Source organism: Nicotiana tabacum, chromosome 3 (genome assembly GCF_000715075.1).
Source record: "Nicotiana tabacum cultivar K326 chromosome 3, ASM71507v2, whole genome shotgun sequence".
NCBI lineage: Eukaryota > Viridiplantae > Streptophyta > Magnoliopsida > Solanales > Solanaceae > Nicotiana > Nicotiana tabacum.
The window spans coordinates 206,840,193-206,857,188 of NC_134082.1; the positions used below are offsets into that span (position 1 = coordinate 206,840,193).

General features: G+C 35.2%; 2 protein-coding genes across 3 annotated transcripts; both read right to left on the bottom strand.

Moving 5' to 3' along the window:
• Positions 1-11: 11 nt before the first annotated feature.
• On the bottom strand, positions 12-8,742 carry LOC107778331 (uncharacterized). 2 transcript variants are annotated; one of them, XM_016598579.2, is made up of 4 exons: positions 7,590-8,742; positions 6,795-7,121; positions 1,232-1,452; positions 12-554 (listed from the first exon to the last, which is right to left on the bottom strand). In XM_016598579.2, the coding sequence occupies exons 1-4, from the start codon at positions 8,542-8,544 to the stop codon at positions 291-293; spliced, it is 1,767 nt and encodes a 588-aa protein (XP_016454065.1). In that variant the 5' UTR covers positions 8,545-8,742; the 3' UTR covers positions 12-290. The 2 variants fall into 2 exon arrangements, with proteins under 2 accessions (XP_016454065.1, XP_016454057.1); XM_016598571.2 differs by having other exon boundaries at positions 6,795-7,184; positions 7,590-8,740.
• A 2,492-nt stretch (positions 8,743-11,234) lies between these two features.
• Positions 11,235-12,059, bottom strand: LOC142178845 (uncharacterized). Its single transcript, XM_075248609.1, has one exon. It carries the CDS (start codon positions 12,057-12,059, stop codon positions 11,235-11,237), a length of 825 nt encoding a protein of 274 aa, XP_075104710.1.
• Positions 12,060-16,996: the final 4,937 nt, after the last annotated feature.

Consider the following 16,996-nt stretch of genomic DNA (forward strand, 5'->3'; position numbering starts at 1 on the left):
ATTATTATATTTACATGCCATTCTTGGTAGGAGAACAACAACCTAACCATATGCTTCAATATTCACATACTAAAAAAAGGCAACCAGGTGCACAGAGTATCTTGTATTCATACAGAGTCCGAGGAAGGACCGCACCCTAAGATAGTGTGATGTAGGCAGCCTACCCTAATGCAAGCATCAATGACTGATTCTACGACTCGAACTTATAGATCACGCGGAGGCAACTTGACCATTGTTCCAACGCTCCCTTTCAATATTCACAAACTAGTGGGAGAAATTAAATTCTCTGATCAAGTGGATGGAAACAGCAGGCTAGTGGGGGTCCTTAAAATCTGACCATCTTTGAACTCTATATTATTGAGCTTGTGTTGGCACCATTTCAGATGAGAGGTGGAAATGATGGACATATGTAGAACCCTTGACACCAGCTTCATGTCTATCAATGTAAACATATACTCTATCTTGGTGCAATATTCTCCTAATTGCTGAGGCTTTATTGCTCTTCTCAGCCAGCATCTTCTCTTACCTTTCACGTCCTTCAGCCATAACTCTTTCTTCAGGATAAATGCAAATTAAAAATCATTTCGAGTCAGTTCTTGCTCAACATCTCAACTCATTCTTCACTAAGATTATAAATTACTATGTTGCTCAGACTCTCCAAAAATATCGCCGGATGCGTGTCGGATTTTTCAAAAGTAGTGTATTTTTGGAGAATCCGACACGGGTGCGGCAATATTTTGGATAGTCCGCGCAACATAGATAAATTAAAAGGTACTTGAGGTGTGTTTGGTATGAATTATATTGTTTTCTGAAAAAATGACTTATTTTCTAGAAAATATTTTTTGATATTTGATTGGATCAGAGGAAACTATTTTCGGAGAAAAATAAGTAAGAGTAATAATTAGCAAGACAATTTTTTGATGAGATATTTGACTATTATATTAAGGATTGACATTAATGTGCACTAAGTATTTGATCATAAATGTATATAAAGTTAAGGGTTGCGAAAATTGTGAATGAAAATGTCTTCTACACCAAAGTTAAAGCAGTGATCGATACGAAATTGTTTTTCCTCTTTCTGTTGAAAATATTTTTCATGACAGTAAACACCAGGAAATAACAAACTTTTAAAAATTTATTTTCCAAAATATTGTCCATTGTCCATCGGGCAAGGGTAAGGTCTGCGTATATATTACCTGTACCAAAACAGACGCAAGAGTGAGAGGCTTACCATTTGAAGTTTCTTAGTCAAGTCATGTAGTAGCCATATGTCTCTGGGATCTTCTACACACGAATGACTCCTCAAAAAGTTGTTTTTTTTCCATGATAAGGTCTTCTTGCTATCTGTTCTTAGATAAAACCAGAAAGCATTTACGCATTTTTCTATGGCCTTTAGCACTTCTACTGCCTTGTTTTTTTCTCCATTCAGTCTTTCATTTGATTCTACATATCCTGCGATGGCATTAGAAAAGAGAAACTCTTAAAATACTAGGAGATGTTTATTAATTATTTCTTGGGTGACAAGGCAACGGACAAATAAACTTTTTAGGTATTAGGTGGGAGTGAGTTTAATTAATCATTTATTAAACGAAGATTATAGTCAATGATCAGTCAGCTCATTGAATGTCATTAATCCCCTTTTAGCAGCAGGACAAAACCAATGGCGACTCATGAAATCTCCTTAATACTAATTATAATATCTACTTAAAGTGCATGTACAGAGAAAATAAAATACTAAGTATATGCTCGTATAAAAAAAGAGTTTAGGTGATACACTTTTAGGGTAAGAAAACTTTTTACACCACCGGTCATCTTTATATGTTATAGCAGGTGACTTTTTTTAATTTCAACATTACATATCCCATATAATTTTTTTGGTTGACAACATAGTGTAACAAAAAAATTTATACTAAAATGATGTATATAACTTGAACGAATAAAAAATTGTACTAGCTAACAGCCAACTGCAAACGGGTCTATTCAACTTGATAATAAAGTTTCACAATATATAATGTGGCAATATTTTAAATCTTTATTGACAAATGTCTTAGAGGACCATGTGGAAGCCAGGGAAGAGATAAATGGCAAGATGCATGCAAGAGAATTGACAAATGGCAAGAAAAGCCTTAAGTTTTTTTTCTATAAAATGGTCTTCCCTTAAGCCAATTTCAATTATCAGACATCCTTCTCATAAGTCTCCCTCTTCTTCCTTCGAATTCCTTTTCTATAATATTTAATTAAAATTACACATTAGTTGTTCTTCCTTTTTTCCTACTAGCTGGATTTGTATAATATTTAATTTTGTTGATTCCTGTATCCTTCCTAATAGAGGTAGGCTTGTTTAATCCTGGAGAGATATTTCACACTGCTGAAATAGTTTCTTAGGACAGTGCCCAGCACGACTCAAGCCAGTTGGTGTATTTTCGCTCACAAATAATATTATTGCAGTATTATTATTGTTGTTATTTTTCGGTGTCATTTCCCTACAATCTAAGAAACTATGACAAGTAATACTACTGTGGAAATTTTTTATGGTGCTACCAATTTTGGTGTTGTCTCTACTGCTACTGTTCCAGCTGTCCTGCCAGATATCCATGGTGTTGCAAATACGTTATTGCATCCACAACTTTGGCAGATACTAATGTCCAAACACAGGTATGTGAATAGACATGGTTACATATCCAATGATAATATTAAAACCTTCAAGAAAAATGCACCTCAATGTAAGAGAAGAGTTGGGATAAATGATAATCTCGCTAAGTCAAAATTAAATTTGACTAAAGCGGATGATATAATTGTTGCGGTTATTTTTCAAATAAATAATGTGGCCAATGTGAGAGATTGGGTGATAGACTCTGGTGCTACTAAGCACATTTGTGCAAACAAAAATAAATTTTTGTCTTACACCCAAATTGAGGAAGGAGAAGAATTTATTTATCTTGGTGACTCAAGAACAACTCGCGTTCTTGGGAAAGGAAAAATTCTTCTCAAACTCACATCTGGTAAAATTCTAGCATTGAGTGATGTACTGCATGTTCCTAATATCCAAACCAATTTGGTTTCTGTGAGGTTATTAGGAAAAGTAGGAGTAAAGGTTTCATTTGAAAATAATGAGGTCGTATTGACCAAAAATAAAATTTTTCTGGGCAATGAATATTGTAACCATGGTTTATTTGTGCTTAATATTTTCGATACTAACAATAAAAATGAATCTTCTTCTGCTTATATGGTTGAGTCTATTTCTTTGTGGTATGCTAGACTAGGACATGTTAATGTCGCGTATATAAAGAAAACATTATGCGCTTTAAAATATAAAGAATATATTTATCCATTATCTGATAAAATTTCTCATACACCTATTGAAACAAATAATGAAATTACCTCTAATGAGGAACTGAGAAGGAGCAAAAGGCCTAGGAAAGAATATTTTACTTATGGAAATGATTTTCAAACTTTTCTTGTCGATAATGAACCATCAAATTATTTTGAAGCTATATCTTCTTCAGATGCTAAATATTGGAAAGAGGCAATAAAAGTTGAAATTGATTCCATTATGAAAAATAATACATGGATTTTAACTGACTTACCTCCCGGTGCAAAGCCTATTGGTTTTAAATGGATTTTCAAAAGGAAATTTAATCCTGATGGATCTTTAGATAAATATAAAGCTCGGTTAGTAGCAAAAGGTTTTTCTCAAAAACAAAATATAGGATATTTTGATACATTTGCACCAGTGGCTAGAATTTCTTCTATTCGAATTTTAATTGCCTTAACTTCAATCCGTAAGCTTTTTATCCACCAAATGGATGCGAAAACTGCTTTTCTAAATGGTAATTTAGAAGAAGAGATCTATATGGTTCAACCTGAAGGCTGTGTCATTCTTGGACAAGAAAATAAAGTTTGTAAATTAATTAAATCTCTTTATGGCCTTAAACAAGCTCCTAAGCAGTGGTATGGGAAATTTGAACAAGTCTTACTGAGAGGCAATTTTTTTTCAGTTGAGGTGGATAAATGTGTTTATACTAAAGTGGTAGACAATGATTATGTGATAATATCTCTATATGTTGATGGCATGCTTATATTTGGTACAAATTTAAATATTGTGCAAAGTACAAAATTATTTATGTCTGCTAATTTTGATATGAAAGATCTGAGTGAAGTTAATAGAATATTGGGAGAAAGTTATAAGAAGTGAAAATGTAATAATGTTGTCACAAGACATTATATTGAGAGACTTCTTAATAAGTTTGAATATTTTAATGTCACAATGTGAGCACTCCTTTTGATGCTAACTCTAAGTTGAAAAAGAATAATGGTGACCCAGTTGCTTCGTCTAAATATGCTCAAATTATTGGGAGTCTGATGCATTTAATGAATTTTACAAGGCCTGATATAGCCTATGTTGTGTGTAAACTGAATAGATATACTCATAATCCTAACAAAGAGCATTGGTCTGCATTAGATAGACTAATGGAATATTTGAGAGGAACCATGAATTATGGTATCCTATATAGTGGATTTCCTTCTATCTTAGAAGGGTACAGTGATGCAAATTGGATCTCTCTGATTCAGATGAGAGAAAATTCACTAGTGGTTATGTATTCACCTTTGGTGGTGGTGCAATATCGTGGAAATCACCTAAACAGACGATCATTGCAAGATCGACTATAGAATCATAGTTTGTAGCTCTGGAGTTAGCTGGTTCAGAGGCTGAGTGGCTAAGAAACTTCTTAGCTAATATCCCTTTAATAAAGGACGTATTGCCTCCTGTGGCTATGCATTGTGATTGTCAAGCGGAAATAGCTATTTCAAATAATAAATCTTATAATTGTAAAAGTAGACACATAAAATTGAGACATGATGTCATAAAACAACTGTTGAGATATGGAATAATTTCCATTGACTATGTGAAGTCAGAGATAAATTTGGCCGATCATCTCACTAAACCCGTGGGAAGAAAATTAATTCTTCAAACCTCAAAAGAGATGGGATTAAGGCCGACATGTTGTCAATAGAGATGGTAACCCAACCTATGTGATTGGAGATCCCATGAAGTAGGTTCATATGGGTAACAACAAGTCAATATTGACACTGATACACTAAAAGAGTGCTTGACTGCTACTAATTGAGAGACTGAGTTATAACTCTTAATGAAATTCATAGTCCTTATGAGTGGTGTATTTAAAAGCAGTATACACTTGATGAATTCACCTATAGGAGAGTGGAGTGGGTCGCTCCTATGAGATTTTGGCCTAGTCTCTAGAGCTCTCATGAATAACCAGGCACGCACATGGCCTATTGGGCGCAAAACCGTGTTGAATAGCAAAATTACCGGGGGTCAAAATGTGATTGATAAAATCTCTGACTTACAATAAGAATTATTGGTTCATAGAAATATTATATTTCACCAGTAATTCTGTGAGTTAAATTTTATTGGTCTAAGTTCGGTTCATAGTCCAGAAGATACCAAACTTATTACATTTGGACCATGCAAATCCAGCAAGTCTATTTCAAAAAGTCTTTAAAATAGTGGGGGACTGTGGCAATATTTTAAACCTTTGTTGACAAATGTCCTAAGAAGATTGTGTGGAAGCCTTCTAGAAGGGAAGAGATAAATGGCAAGATGCATGCAAGAGAATTGACAAATGGCAAGAAAAGCCTTAAGCTTTTTTGCCTATAAAATGGTCTTCCCTTAAGCCAATTTCAATTATCAGACATCCTTCTCATACGTCTCTCTCTTCTTCCTTCTAATTCCTTTTCTATAATATTTAATTAACATTACACATTAGTTGTTCTTCCTTTTTTCCTACTAGCTGGATTTGTATAATATTTAATTTTACTGATTCCTGTATCCCCCCTAATAGAAGTAGGCTTGTTTAATCCTGGAGAGATATTTCACACTGCTGAAATAGTTTTTTAGGACAGTGCCCAGCACAACTCAAGCCAATTAATGTATTTTCGCTTACAAATAATATTATTGCAGTATTCTTATTCTTATTATTATTATTATTATTATTATTATTATTATTATTATTATTTTCCTGTTTCATTTCCCTACATATAAACAGTCATTATTTAATGTAGTAGTTCTATCAGTGTTGATTAATTCTCCAAGAAAAAACGAAAATTAAGCCGTTACACGTAGGAAATAGATAAGCGTTCGTACTAATGAATCTCAACTTGCCATGTAAGTCTAAATTAGCGGATACATATACCGATCGCTGACAATCGAAGGCCGGCTATTCTTCTTCAACATTCTCGATATATATTAATTCTCTTGCTAATAAAGGCCATTAAGAAAAGGTTTAAACAAATTATTTACCTAATATATACCGTCACACTATGTATATATTTTAACATGTTATGTTAAGTAACTTGCGTTATTTTTAGATTACTAACTATTTCGTTCGATCCATAATAATTGACTTTTTTACCTTTTTATTTTGGTCCAAAATAAGTGATTTTTTACATAATCAAGAAGAAATTAATTTTGTTTTGCCAAACTTTGCCCTTGTTTACAAATCTCAATATATCAAGTTAACGTATAATATGCTAAATTTAATTAAGGATAATTTAGTCAAAATATCTTTTTCTTTTAGGAATTAGTATTTTCCTAAGGGGTATGTCAAAGACAAAAAAATCACTTATTATAAATCGGAGGAAGTATATTTTTATGAATATTTAATATAATTATCTTTTAACTAACATGATAGTGTAAAGATTCTTTATGAACAATGCGTGTATATAGAAGTTAAACTCTTTAAAAAATGTGAAGCATAGCAAAGATTAATTACCAGAAACCTCGGGAACTTGGAGGAGATTCTTTTGGGAAAATCTTCTGTGAACATAATTGAAATGCCTTTTGCCTCCACAGCTATCATCTTCCACAAATCTCTCTAGCAATACTTGAAATTTCTGAAATCTAGCCGCTATATTACCATAAAATACACCATTTTCCGAAGCTGAACAAGAAAGAGCCTCTATTTTTCTGTACTGATGAAGAAGTGCTTCCCATGACAAGCATGACTGTGCCACATAAACTAACTCTAAGTCACTCTCTAAACTTTTCAGAAGTCTTTTTCTCGCCACTTTGCTCCATGAAATATATTGGACTGGCAAACCTGTAGGCTCCATTTCGTACAAAAATGAATTAGCACTTGACAACTGCTTTCTTAGTACTGTACCTAAACAACCAACAATCACATTGTTAATTAAGTATATATACTTAAGCACAAAAACTATATACATAGAGGGTCTTACAGTCTGAAGAAAACTACGTATATAATTTTTTTTTAAAGGATAAAGAAAAATATATGCGCACCCAATGGTGGGGCCTAATTAACAATCAATAAAGCAGGACGAAATCCACGGTAGACAAGGGTTCAATCCCAGCATAGACAAAGAATACTAAGTCATTTCTTTTCATCTGCTGAAAGTATTATATAGTATCTTATATGCTAGTGGAAGATAATGGATATCCAGTCAAAATAATCAAGGTGTGTAACTGGCTTGGACACCACTAATAATATAAAAAAATGAAGAAGAAAATATTTGTATTTTGAAGTTATTGAGCAAAAGGAAAAACTCACTTATGGCAGATAATCTGTCATGATTGAGAATATCAAACCAGCTCATGCTTTCAGCATACTTCTGGTACAGTAAATCTTCTTCTTCTGCACAATTTTTGCGAATTGCCAGCTGCTGATCCATTGCCATCGTATTGTTATAGCTACTAAGTGACGGAGAATTTTGGTTCGACGTACCATAATCCGCCGGAGACGAATTAGAGCTAATAGGAGATGGAAAATATTCGTTCCGCCTCGGATTAATACCTGCTGGAGAACTGGAAACAGAACTCGATGGAGATAACTCCAGTTCTAGCTCTGTATCAGATAAAATTAGACCATTCGTTGGAGATAAAGCGACGGTTTTATAATTATCAACTATATTCATTTCTTCATCAATAGAATAAATGACTGAATAATCTTCAACCAATTCTTCACTAGGATATTCCTCTTCATGTTCTTCAAGATCCATGGACTCACTGTTTGGTTCAAGTAATGAACTGATATTGTGATTATTAGCGAACATTTGAGAAACTCTAGTTTGAAAATCATATACATAGATCATGTCCGGCGATTTATTTCTCACGTTCAAAGGGACTGTGCCATTCGGTTTACTTCTCATGTTCAAACTCCTACAAAGGACTATTTCGTTTTGGTTTTCTGGATGTGGTATGTCATAGTACTCCTCATCCTCTTCTATGGGGACTGGATTTCTATTTGATATGATGAAGTACTTCTTGAAGAAGAGGACACAGCATTTCAGCAATGTTAGAACGTAAGAAATCAAGAAGCAAGAGATCCTATAGACAAAAAGGATGAGGTTTAATAGAAATTTGAGCAAAACTATGATCCAAAGGAAAAGTTGGCAGAGAGCAAGAAGAAAAGGGTGGATATAGAAGCTCAGATAAAACCACTTTAGAAATCCATTTGGGATCACGAATAGTTCGATTAAAAGCCAACAGATCGAGAGCGGTGTCATTTCAGAAATTCTCAGACTCCCATAAACTCTAAGTTCTCGTTATTTAAGGAGGTTTAGCGTTTTTCATGACCAAGACTTTTTTCTTAATGTTTGAGTTATTTAAGTACAATATATATTTTCGGACTATTTTTTTTTTTACTTGGAGAAATGCGTGCATGGTAGTTATCCAATTGAAGCAGCTTGCTTCCGTTGACTAAAGTATATACTTTGCAATAGTTGTTAGTGGGTCATTGTATTCGACTTAATGAAAATCTACAAATTAATTTTAGAATCTCATTCTTTTGATTAATTAAACTTGTCGTGTCTGGAATTGGATTACTTGTAGACCGTAGCATAACTTCTAGCGAGTAGGAAGTCCTAGTGTCAATGTCTCAATGCTTAAAATTGATGTTTCGTTTTTTTTTTTTATTTTCTATTGTTCTCTTAATCTTACTCCCAATGGTTTTAATACCGTATATAATTGGAAATTCTCCTTTGGCTAATATTATATCACCACCACGTTGTACTGTAGAACCATGCCGCACCAAGAAGTATGAGTTGACGTTTATCTTATTTAAAATTAATGCCCCATACCGACGAGGAGAAAGCTATAGCATGTGTCATTGAATGATCAACTGAATAACTTTGTTCTTTTTGGTTATTTGCTAGAATCTTGGCGATTGAAGGGAAGGTTGAAAGAATCATAGTGAAAACTGTCACGAAACTTCTCTATGATAAGATGAGCCAATATATCCATTAAAAACTGGATTAGGTAATACTGAAAACTATAATCAATATTTTCATTTTAAGGCAGAAATGAGAATTGTCCTTTGGAGAGGCAAACGGTTAAGGTTAGGGGCAAAACGATATACACGAGTCCGTTCCATCAAATACTCAATCTGCTTCAACGGCACTAGATTTGGCATGCTTCAAACTAGCATTCGTTATACTATATATACATCTTAAGATATATATATATATATATATATATATATATATATATATATATATATATATATATATATATATATATATTTCCTCGCATTTTACTCATGTTTCGTAAATTTCGTGGCATTTTAATGTGTAGGAGTCATCCGGAGGTAATGTGGGACGAAAGTGCACGAGTTTGTTAATTCTATGGATCGAGCTATGTAAACCCTAGCTGAGAAGAAAAGGAAGAGAAGAAGGGAATGAGCTAAAGTAGAAATGCAGAAACTAATTTTGCTAAAAACTGAAATTACACTGTACAAACGACCCTTATTTATAGAAATGACTAACCAATTTTGGACACCTAACTATCTAATGTTAAAAAGACTAAACTACCCTTAGTTTGTTATACATTAAGTCACTGTCACTCCCCTCACAACACTCCCCTTCAAGCTAGGTGGTGTAAACACATCAAACACACCTAGTTTGGAACTCAAGTACTCATGCTGAATTCTGTTTAATCCCTTTGTCAACAAATCAACCTGTTGTTCTCTTGTTCCAACATGCTTGGTCGCAACTAGTCCTTCCAATATCTTTTCCCTTATAAAATGACTATCTATATCAATATGTTTTTTCCATTCATAAAATACTGGATTTGCCACAATCTGTATTGTTGCCTTGCTGTCACAATGAATGTTCACAGGCAATTGAACCTCAACTCCTATCTCCTTTATCAACCCCACTAGCCAAACCAATTCAGCAACTGTGGCTGCCAAACTCCTGTATTCTGCTTAAGCAGGACTTCTAGATACTATTGTCTCCTTCTTAGACTTCCAGGACACTAACAAACCACCTAGCTTGATCAAGAAACCTGTTACAAATCTTCTAGAATGTTGACGTGCAGCCCAATCTACATCACAAAATGCCTCCAATGTGCCTGTGGTTTTGTTGGACATCAATATGCCCTGCCCGGGATGGTTCTTGACATATTTAACAACTCTCATCGCTGCCTCCATATGTGAACTCTTTGGTTGCTGGAGAAACTGACTTAGCATTTGCACACTGAATGCCAAGTCAGGCCTTGTCACAGTCAAATATAGCAGCTTGCCTATTAATCTTTGATAGACACCTGGATCTGGTGGTAGCTTATCTATAACATTACTTGAAGTACCAAGGTGATCGTCATGCTCTTGGTAGTCAACTTTGCATTCACTTCTAGTAGAGTAGCTACAAGCTTTGTTGCTCCAAGTCCAAGTTTAGAGATAATCTCTAAAGCATATGTTCTCTAATGCATATGAATCCCATTTGCAGATCTGGCAAACTCTATTCCTAGAAAGTATTTCAACTCTCCCAAATCTTTTATTTTGAATGTCTGTTGTAGTGTTGTCTTTGTCTCTTCGATTAGATGTAGAGAGGTACCAGTGACTAGCATGTCATCTACATACACCGGCACTATTACTATATCTTCATTAGTCTGCTTGACGAACAAAGAGTAATCATATTGGCTCTGAACAAAGCCAAATTGATATAGAGCTTTTGTGAGTTTCTCATTCCACTGTTTAGGAGCATGTTTTAGGCCATATAAGGATTTATGAAACTTGCACACTGGTTGAGACTCCCTCTGGCTTCTGAATCTTGGTGGTATTGCATATAAATCTCATCAAAGAGATCACCCTGAAGAAATGCATTATACACATCCATCTAATGAATGTGCCACTTCTGAGATGCAGTATTGATAGAACAATCCTCACAGCCACCATTTTCATTACAAGTGAACAAGTTTCTTAATGATCAATCCCCTCCTTTTGACTGTACCCTTTAGCTACCAACCTAGCCTTGAATCTCTCCACATCACCTGATACCTTGTATTTGACCTTATATACCCATTTACAACCAATTGGAACCTTGCTTTCAGGAAGTGAGACAATGTCCCAAGTGTGGTTGCTTTCTAGTGCTTCAATCTCTATCTTCATAGCATCTATCCACCTAGGATCTTGACTGGCTTCAGCATATGTAGCAGGTTCTACAATAGAGGATAAGGCTACATAGTAAGCTTGGTAATGAGGAGACAAGCCACTATATGAGATATAGTTTGCAATTGCATATGGTACAGACTCATGTACATTCAGTGACACAAAGTCCTTCATCCAAATATGGGGATTCTTTGGTCTAGAGGATCTTCTAACTTCTTCTTTTTCTTCTACATCTAAGGGGATAACTTGCAGTTGTTGTGTAGATGGAACCTGCACTTGACCCTGATCAGAACTTTCTCCAGTTGGATGAGCCAAGCCTGATTCTCCTTCACTCTCACCTGTATTATCATTATCATGAACATCCTTATTTGCATCATTGGGAACATCTCCTATATCTGAATGTGTCAACTCAGTGTCATGCTCACTGTTGTGTCCCATATTAGAAATTGTTAGGAACCCTGACAGTTGCGTATAGTCTGCAGGAACATCTGACTGTAGGAAGATTAGTAGATATATATTTCTTATCTGTCTAAAAGGAAAGACAAACTCTTTGAAAACAACATCCATGTTAACAAAGAAAGAATGATTAGTTACGTTTAAAAGCACATAGCCTTTCTGAGTTGCAGCATATCCCATCAATACTGCTGGTATAGCTCTTAACATGAACTTGTCCTTCTATTGAACTTCTTTGGCATAACATAGGCATCCTAGTACTCTTATATGTTGTAGTGAAGGTTTTCTATTGTGCAACTTCTAGAAGGGTGACACTCCATTAGTAACTGAAAAATGCATCCTATTGATTATGTGTATTGCAGCTAGTACACAGTGTCCCCAGTATTTTAGAGGTATATGAGCTTGAAATCTCAGTGCTCTAGCAACCTCTAAAATATGTATGCGCTTCCTCTCAGCTACATCATTTTGCTGAAGAGTATATACACAGGTTCTCTGATGAATCATTCCAAAATTGCTAAATAGATCACTGTAAGTTGAATTCATAAATTCCAATCCATTGTCTGTCCTGATAATCTTAACACACTTGTTATGCTATATTTTTACATAACACAAGAAGAACTTCAAGACCATACATACATCTGACTTATACTTCAGCAAAAATAACCATGTTATTCTAGAGAAGGCATCCACCAAAGTTAGGAAATATTTATCTCCATCAAATGTAGGCACTCTATAAGGACCCCATATATCCGCATGTATCAAATCAAACATTCTGTGCTTTTAATACTACTACTAGGAAATAAAGTCTAGTATGTTTAACTAATGGACATACATGAAAATTGTATACAGTTGTGACACAATTCTGAGTTTTAATAGAAAATTTAATACTACAGAAGATACATGTCCTAGACTCGATGCCCCAAGTCAATATCCTGCTTCTCCGTAGGTTCTGTAGTGTCCTTGACTATTGGTGTTATTTCTGGATTGCTCTTATTTGTGTGAGGGATCAACATATAGAGGCCATCATGTTCCTTAGCAATCTCTTTCACCTTCCCACTGTAGAGATCCTGAAATAGGCAAAAATTCGGATAAAAAACAACACAACATTGTAAGTCTTTGGTTTCCGTGAATAGTGAGAGTAGATTATATCTGAATCGTAGGACATGTAGGACATTTTTAGTATATTTCTTGCTGAAATTGGGCTAGTACCCATGCGTGTAACATATACTACATCTCCATTTGGCTGATATACCTTCTTAGGATTACTAGGTTTGATCTCTTCTCATTAAGATAACAACTTTAAATCAGACACCATATGATTTGTAGCCCCTGTATCAATAATCCACTATGGGGGCTTATTACTCACTAAAAAGGCACAGCTAGTACCTGTTATGTGTGTCCTATGTTTGCTTAGGGAGCAGTTAGAGAACTTTTTTTCAGCATTTGTAGGATCTGTTCATATTGTTCCATTGTAAATGTACAGGCCACTGGCCGTCTTCCTGATGAGCTTTCTCTTTAGGTTGAGGGCTACCTCTGCATTTGTACAACAAACTGAGCTAAGGTCTGTATTTGTTGAGATTGATTCTGCACCTGCATGAATGGATGTACCTGAGTGTAGAAGGTCTGATTTGGATCTTCTATACAAACATTATAAGCTGTAGCTCCCCCTTTCTTCTTACACTTGAAACCTTGTGGATAACCAATGATCTTCCAGCAATTCTCCTTATTATGTCCCTTCTTCTTATAGAATTCACAATAGTCACTGTAGGTTCTCTTCTGTTTAGAGTAATTTCCAGTCTGCTAAGAGTTGTTTGGCTGAAAGCTGGATTGGAAACCACTAGATCTGGAGGAATATAGATCAGTTGACTCATAACTTTCAACTGGAATAGTGATGTCAATCCTAAATTTCCTGTTGTGGCAACTATAGACTTCTGGGTTTCATCACGCATAATCATATAGAATGCCTGATTGACTGTAGGTAAAGGGTACATCAACAATATTTGACTCCTTGCTTGAGCATATGAGTCGTTCAATCCCATAAGGAATTGATACAATTTTTATCTCTTCATAAAGGCAACGTAATCTCTGAATTTCTCACAGTCACATGGAGTAGGGACTAATACTTCAAACTCATCCCAGAGGTCCTTCATCTTAGTGCAATAAACAGAAACATATGATATGCCTTGATATAAGGTTGAAATTTTCTTGTGTAGATTGAATGACCTAGATCCTCCCAAATATCTTGTGCACTAGCTCCAAATACCACTCCTCCAACAAGTTGTGGAGTTACACCACTCATCAACCATGAGAGTACAATTGCATTGCACCTCTCCCATTGTATCTATAGATTTTCACAAAATTTTTCCTTTTTCCATGTTCCTTCTACTAGCCCTAGCTTATTTCTTCCTCGCAGAGCTATCCTCATAGATCGATTCCATATTGTGTAATTGTCAGTACCTCTTAATTGAAAAGAGGTCAATTATGCTTCACTCGTTTCTGCAGGTCCAAGGTATAATGGATGATTGTGAGGCAAATCAACTCCGAAATCTTCATTAGCTAGAGTATTTCCAATTCATACATCTACACCTGTGGTGGCATTAGTCGTGGTGTTGTCAACAATATCTCCCATGGCTACTCTGCTTTAATTGACGAGGCTTCGATTTTTGATTGATTTCTAAATCTCACAATTTCACCAAATGGCGATGTGAATTGATGAACGAGACCAGTGATTCCTAGTCTTACGGCTCTGATACCATGTTAATTCTATGAATCGAGCTATGTAAACCCTAGCGAAGTAGAAAAGGAAGAGAGGAAGGGAATGAGTAGAAGTAGAAATGCATAAACTGATTATGTTAAAAACTGAACTTTACCCCTATTTATAGAAATGACTAACCGACTTTGGACACCTAACTACCTAGTGTTAAATAGACTAAACTACCCTTAGTTTGTTACACATTAAGTCACCCCTCTCACAACAGAGTTGAAGCAAAAATAGAACAAAACGAAAAATCGGGACAGTGTAGCACCATAGGTAGTGTTGGGCGCTACATGTGGCGCAGTTTCCAAAACCTCAAAAATTCCAGCGCCAAGGCTAGCGCCCCATGCTACCCTGGGTGCTGGTGATGAGAAGTTTCTCCTAGTTCGCCCGGGACAAGGTTATTTCGGCCCAAGACTCCCCCTCCCCCCTCAAAAATGCTTATAAAAGCAAGTCTAAACCTATTTTGGAGGGGGAGACACCACTTTGAGAGGGAAATACACGCACAGAACACTCGGGAGCAAGGGTTCTCAGTTTTTCTTTCTTTTCCCTTCCTTTAATCTCATAGTTTATTAGTTCTGGAGTTTTTGGTGCTACATAAATGTTGTAATTTGAAGCCTGAATTTTTCTTATTATTTTATCATATTAGTTTATTTATTCAATCTTGCGCTTAATTATTTGATTACTTGATCACAAATTCAATACTATCTACGAATCTATGATTGAACTCGGGAGAGGAAATTCTAAATTGCATATAAGATTGAGTAGAGCAAGATCTTGAACTCGAGCATCGGGAACAAATTTGCAGTTAGGATAGGGATATACCTAATTGCCTTGCTTGACTACTATACAAGAATTGTTAATGCGTTCTTGTTAATCCTAATTCCATAAGAATATAGGTATTAGGTTAGTTTGAATAGGGGAGTAGTACTTCAGGAGAATACTACGAGTAATATTAACTCTGTCAATCAATAAATCAGATAAATAATTAGACAATTTAAATAGAGAATTCAACGAGATTGTTAGCTAACCCATAACTCTGGAATATTTTCTCCCCTTGATTTCGTCTCTAATCTTGCGACTTATTTTTTGTAATCTCTTAGTTACTACTCTAGATTAGTTTTAGTTAAATATTCATACTTTAGGATACGCTTGAATAGATTAATTGTCTTAGTTTAATTTAGTAAATAGTTAATCACATTTCCCTGTGGGTACGATATCTGGACTTACAATCCTATATTACCTGTACGATCATGTATACTTGCGTGTGCGTTTGGGAGCAACACCCAACCTTCTCGAGTCGGTGTGACTAGGATGTGTACTCCTTATGCAGAATGGCGTAGCTTATGCACGACCAAAATGATCTATATAGATAAGATTTTACGGCACTATCAGTCAAACTTCTCTATAACAGCCTCATTTGTTCCGGGTTTTTTTTTGTTGTTATGCGAAGTGCTGTTATATATAACATATATTATAATATCATATCAAAATTAGTTCCATAAAAAACTTGGCTTTTATAATAAATGGTTGTTATATAGCGATGCTGTTATAGAGAGGTCGGTATATGGGAAAACATGAGGGGCCTAGGGATGAAATTAAACTAGGAGGATGTTATGTCATTATCGTGTCTGGTCTTAGTTCATAGATAAAAAAGATAATCATGGATCAAGTCAATTGCGTCTACAGTTCGACAGTTAGTAACTACCTACCTAACTTCACAACACACACTTGGAAGTTGGAACATATCCAAACTTTACATTTAGATAAATATTGTTACTTACTGTTCCTATAACAATGATGGGAGTACACATCCTGCACACAAGCAGAAATGATACATGTGGCTTTAGAGATACAAGTCACGTAAAAGATAACAGTTTGAAACAAAAGGGCTCGGAATTACATATGTCTGGACGGAGCATTTTCAATTCTAATCCGAGGTTAGTAGTAGTCATGATCAACTCTCATGCAATTTGAATATAGTTTTCTGTCAAACATTCCAAATGAATAATATTATTTGGCTGTGGTTTCCTTCCAGTTGTAATAACCATGCTAGCTACAACAATTGAAAATTCACTGAGATATGAACTGTTAGTACACGCAAACCACTGTCCATTTAGTCTTCACCAAATTATTACTAAACTATAGAACTGAAATTAGTCAAAAGACGTCTACAGATGCCGTATCCATTCTGTCTAAGAGGTATGTTTACCAGTAATTAAGATTAAGATCCCCACTACTAAAGTAAAGCCTATTCCCATTAGCTCAAATCTAGTGTTATGCAGCATGTTAGATTTATGGATTTTCTCAACTTCCAACATATTCTAGTTGAAAGTAACCAATAAACGCAAGCGCAAATTTTCTG

Coding starts and splice junctions, on each gene's coding strand:
- LOC142178845 (XM_075248609.1), bottom strand. CDS start 12,059: ATGGGATATGCTGCAACTCAGAAAGGCTATGTGCTTTTAAACGTAACT.
- LOC107778331 (XM_016598571.2), bottom strand. CDS start 8,544: ATGACACCGCTCTCGATCTGTTGGCTTTTAATCGAACTATTCGTGATC. Junction 7,185..7,589: donor TGACAGATTATCTGCCATAA/GTGAGTTTTTCC, acceptor TTGGTTGTTTAG/GTACAGTACTAAGAAAGCAG. Junction 555..1,231: donor TGACTAAGAAACTTCAAATG/GTAAGCCTCTCA, acceptor TTTATCCTGAAG/AAAGAGTTATGGCTGAAGGA.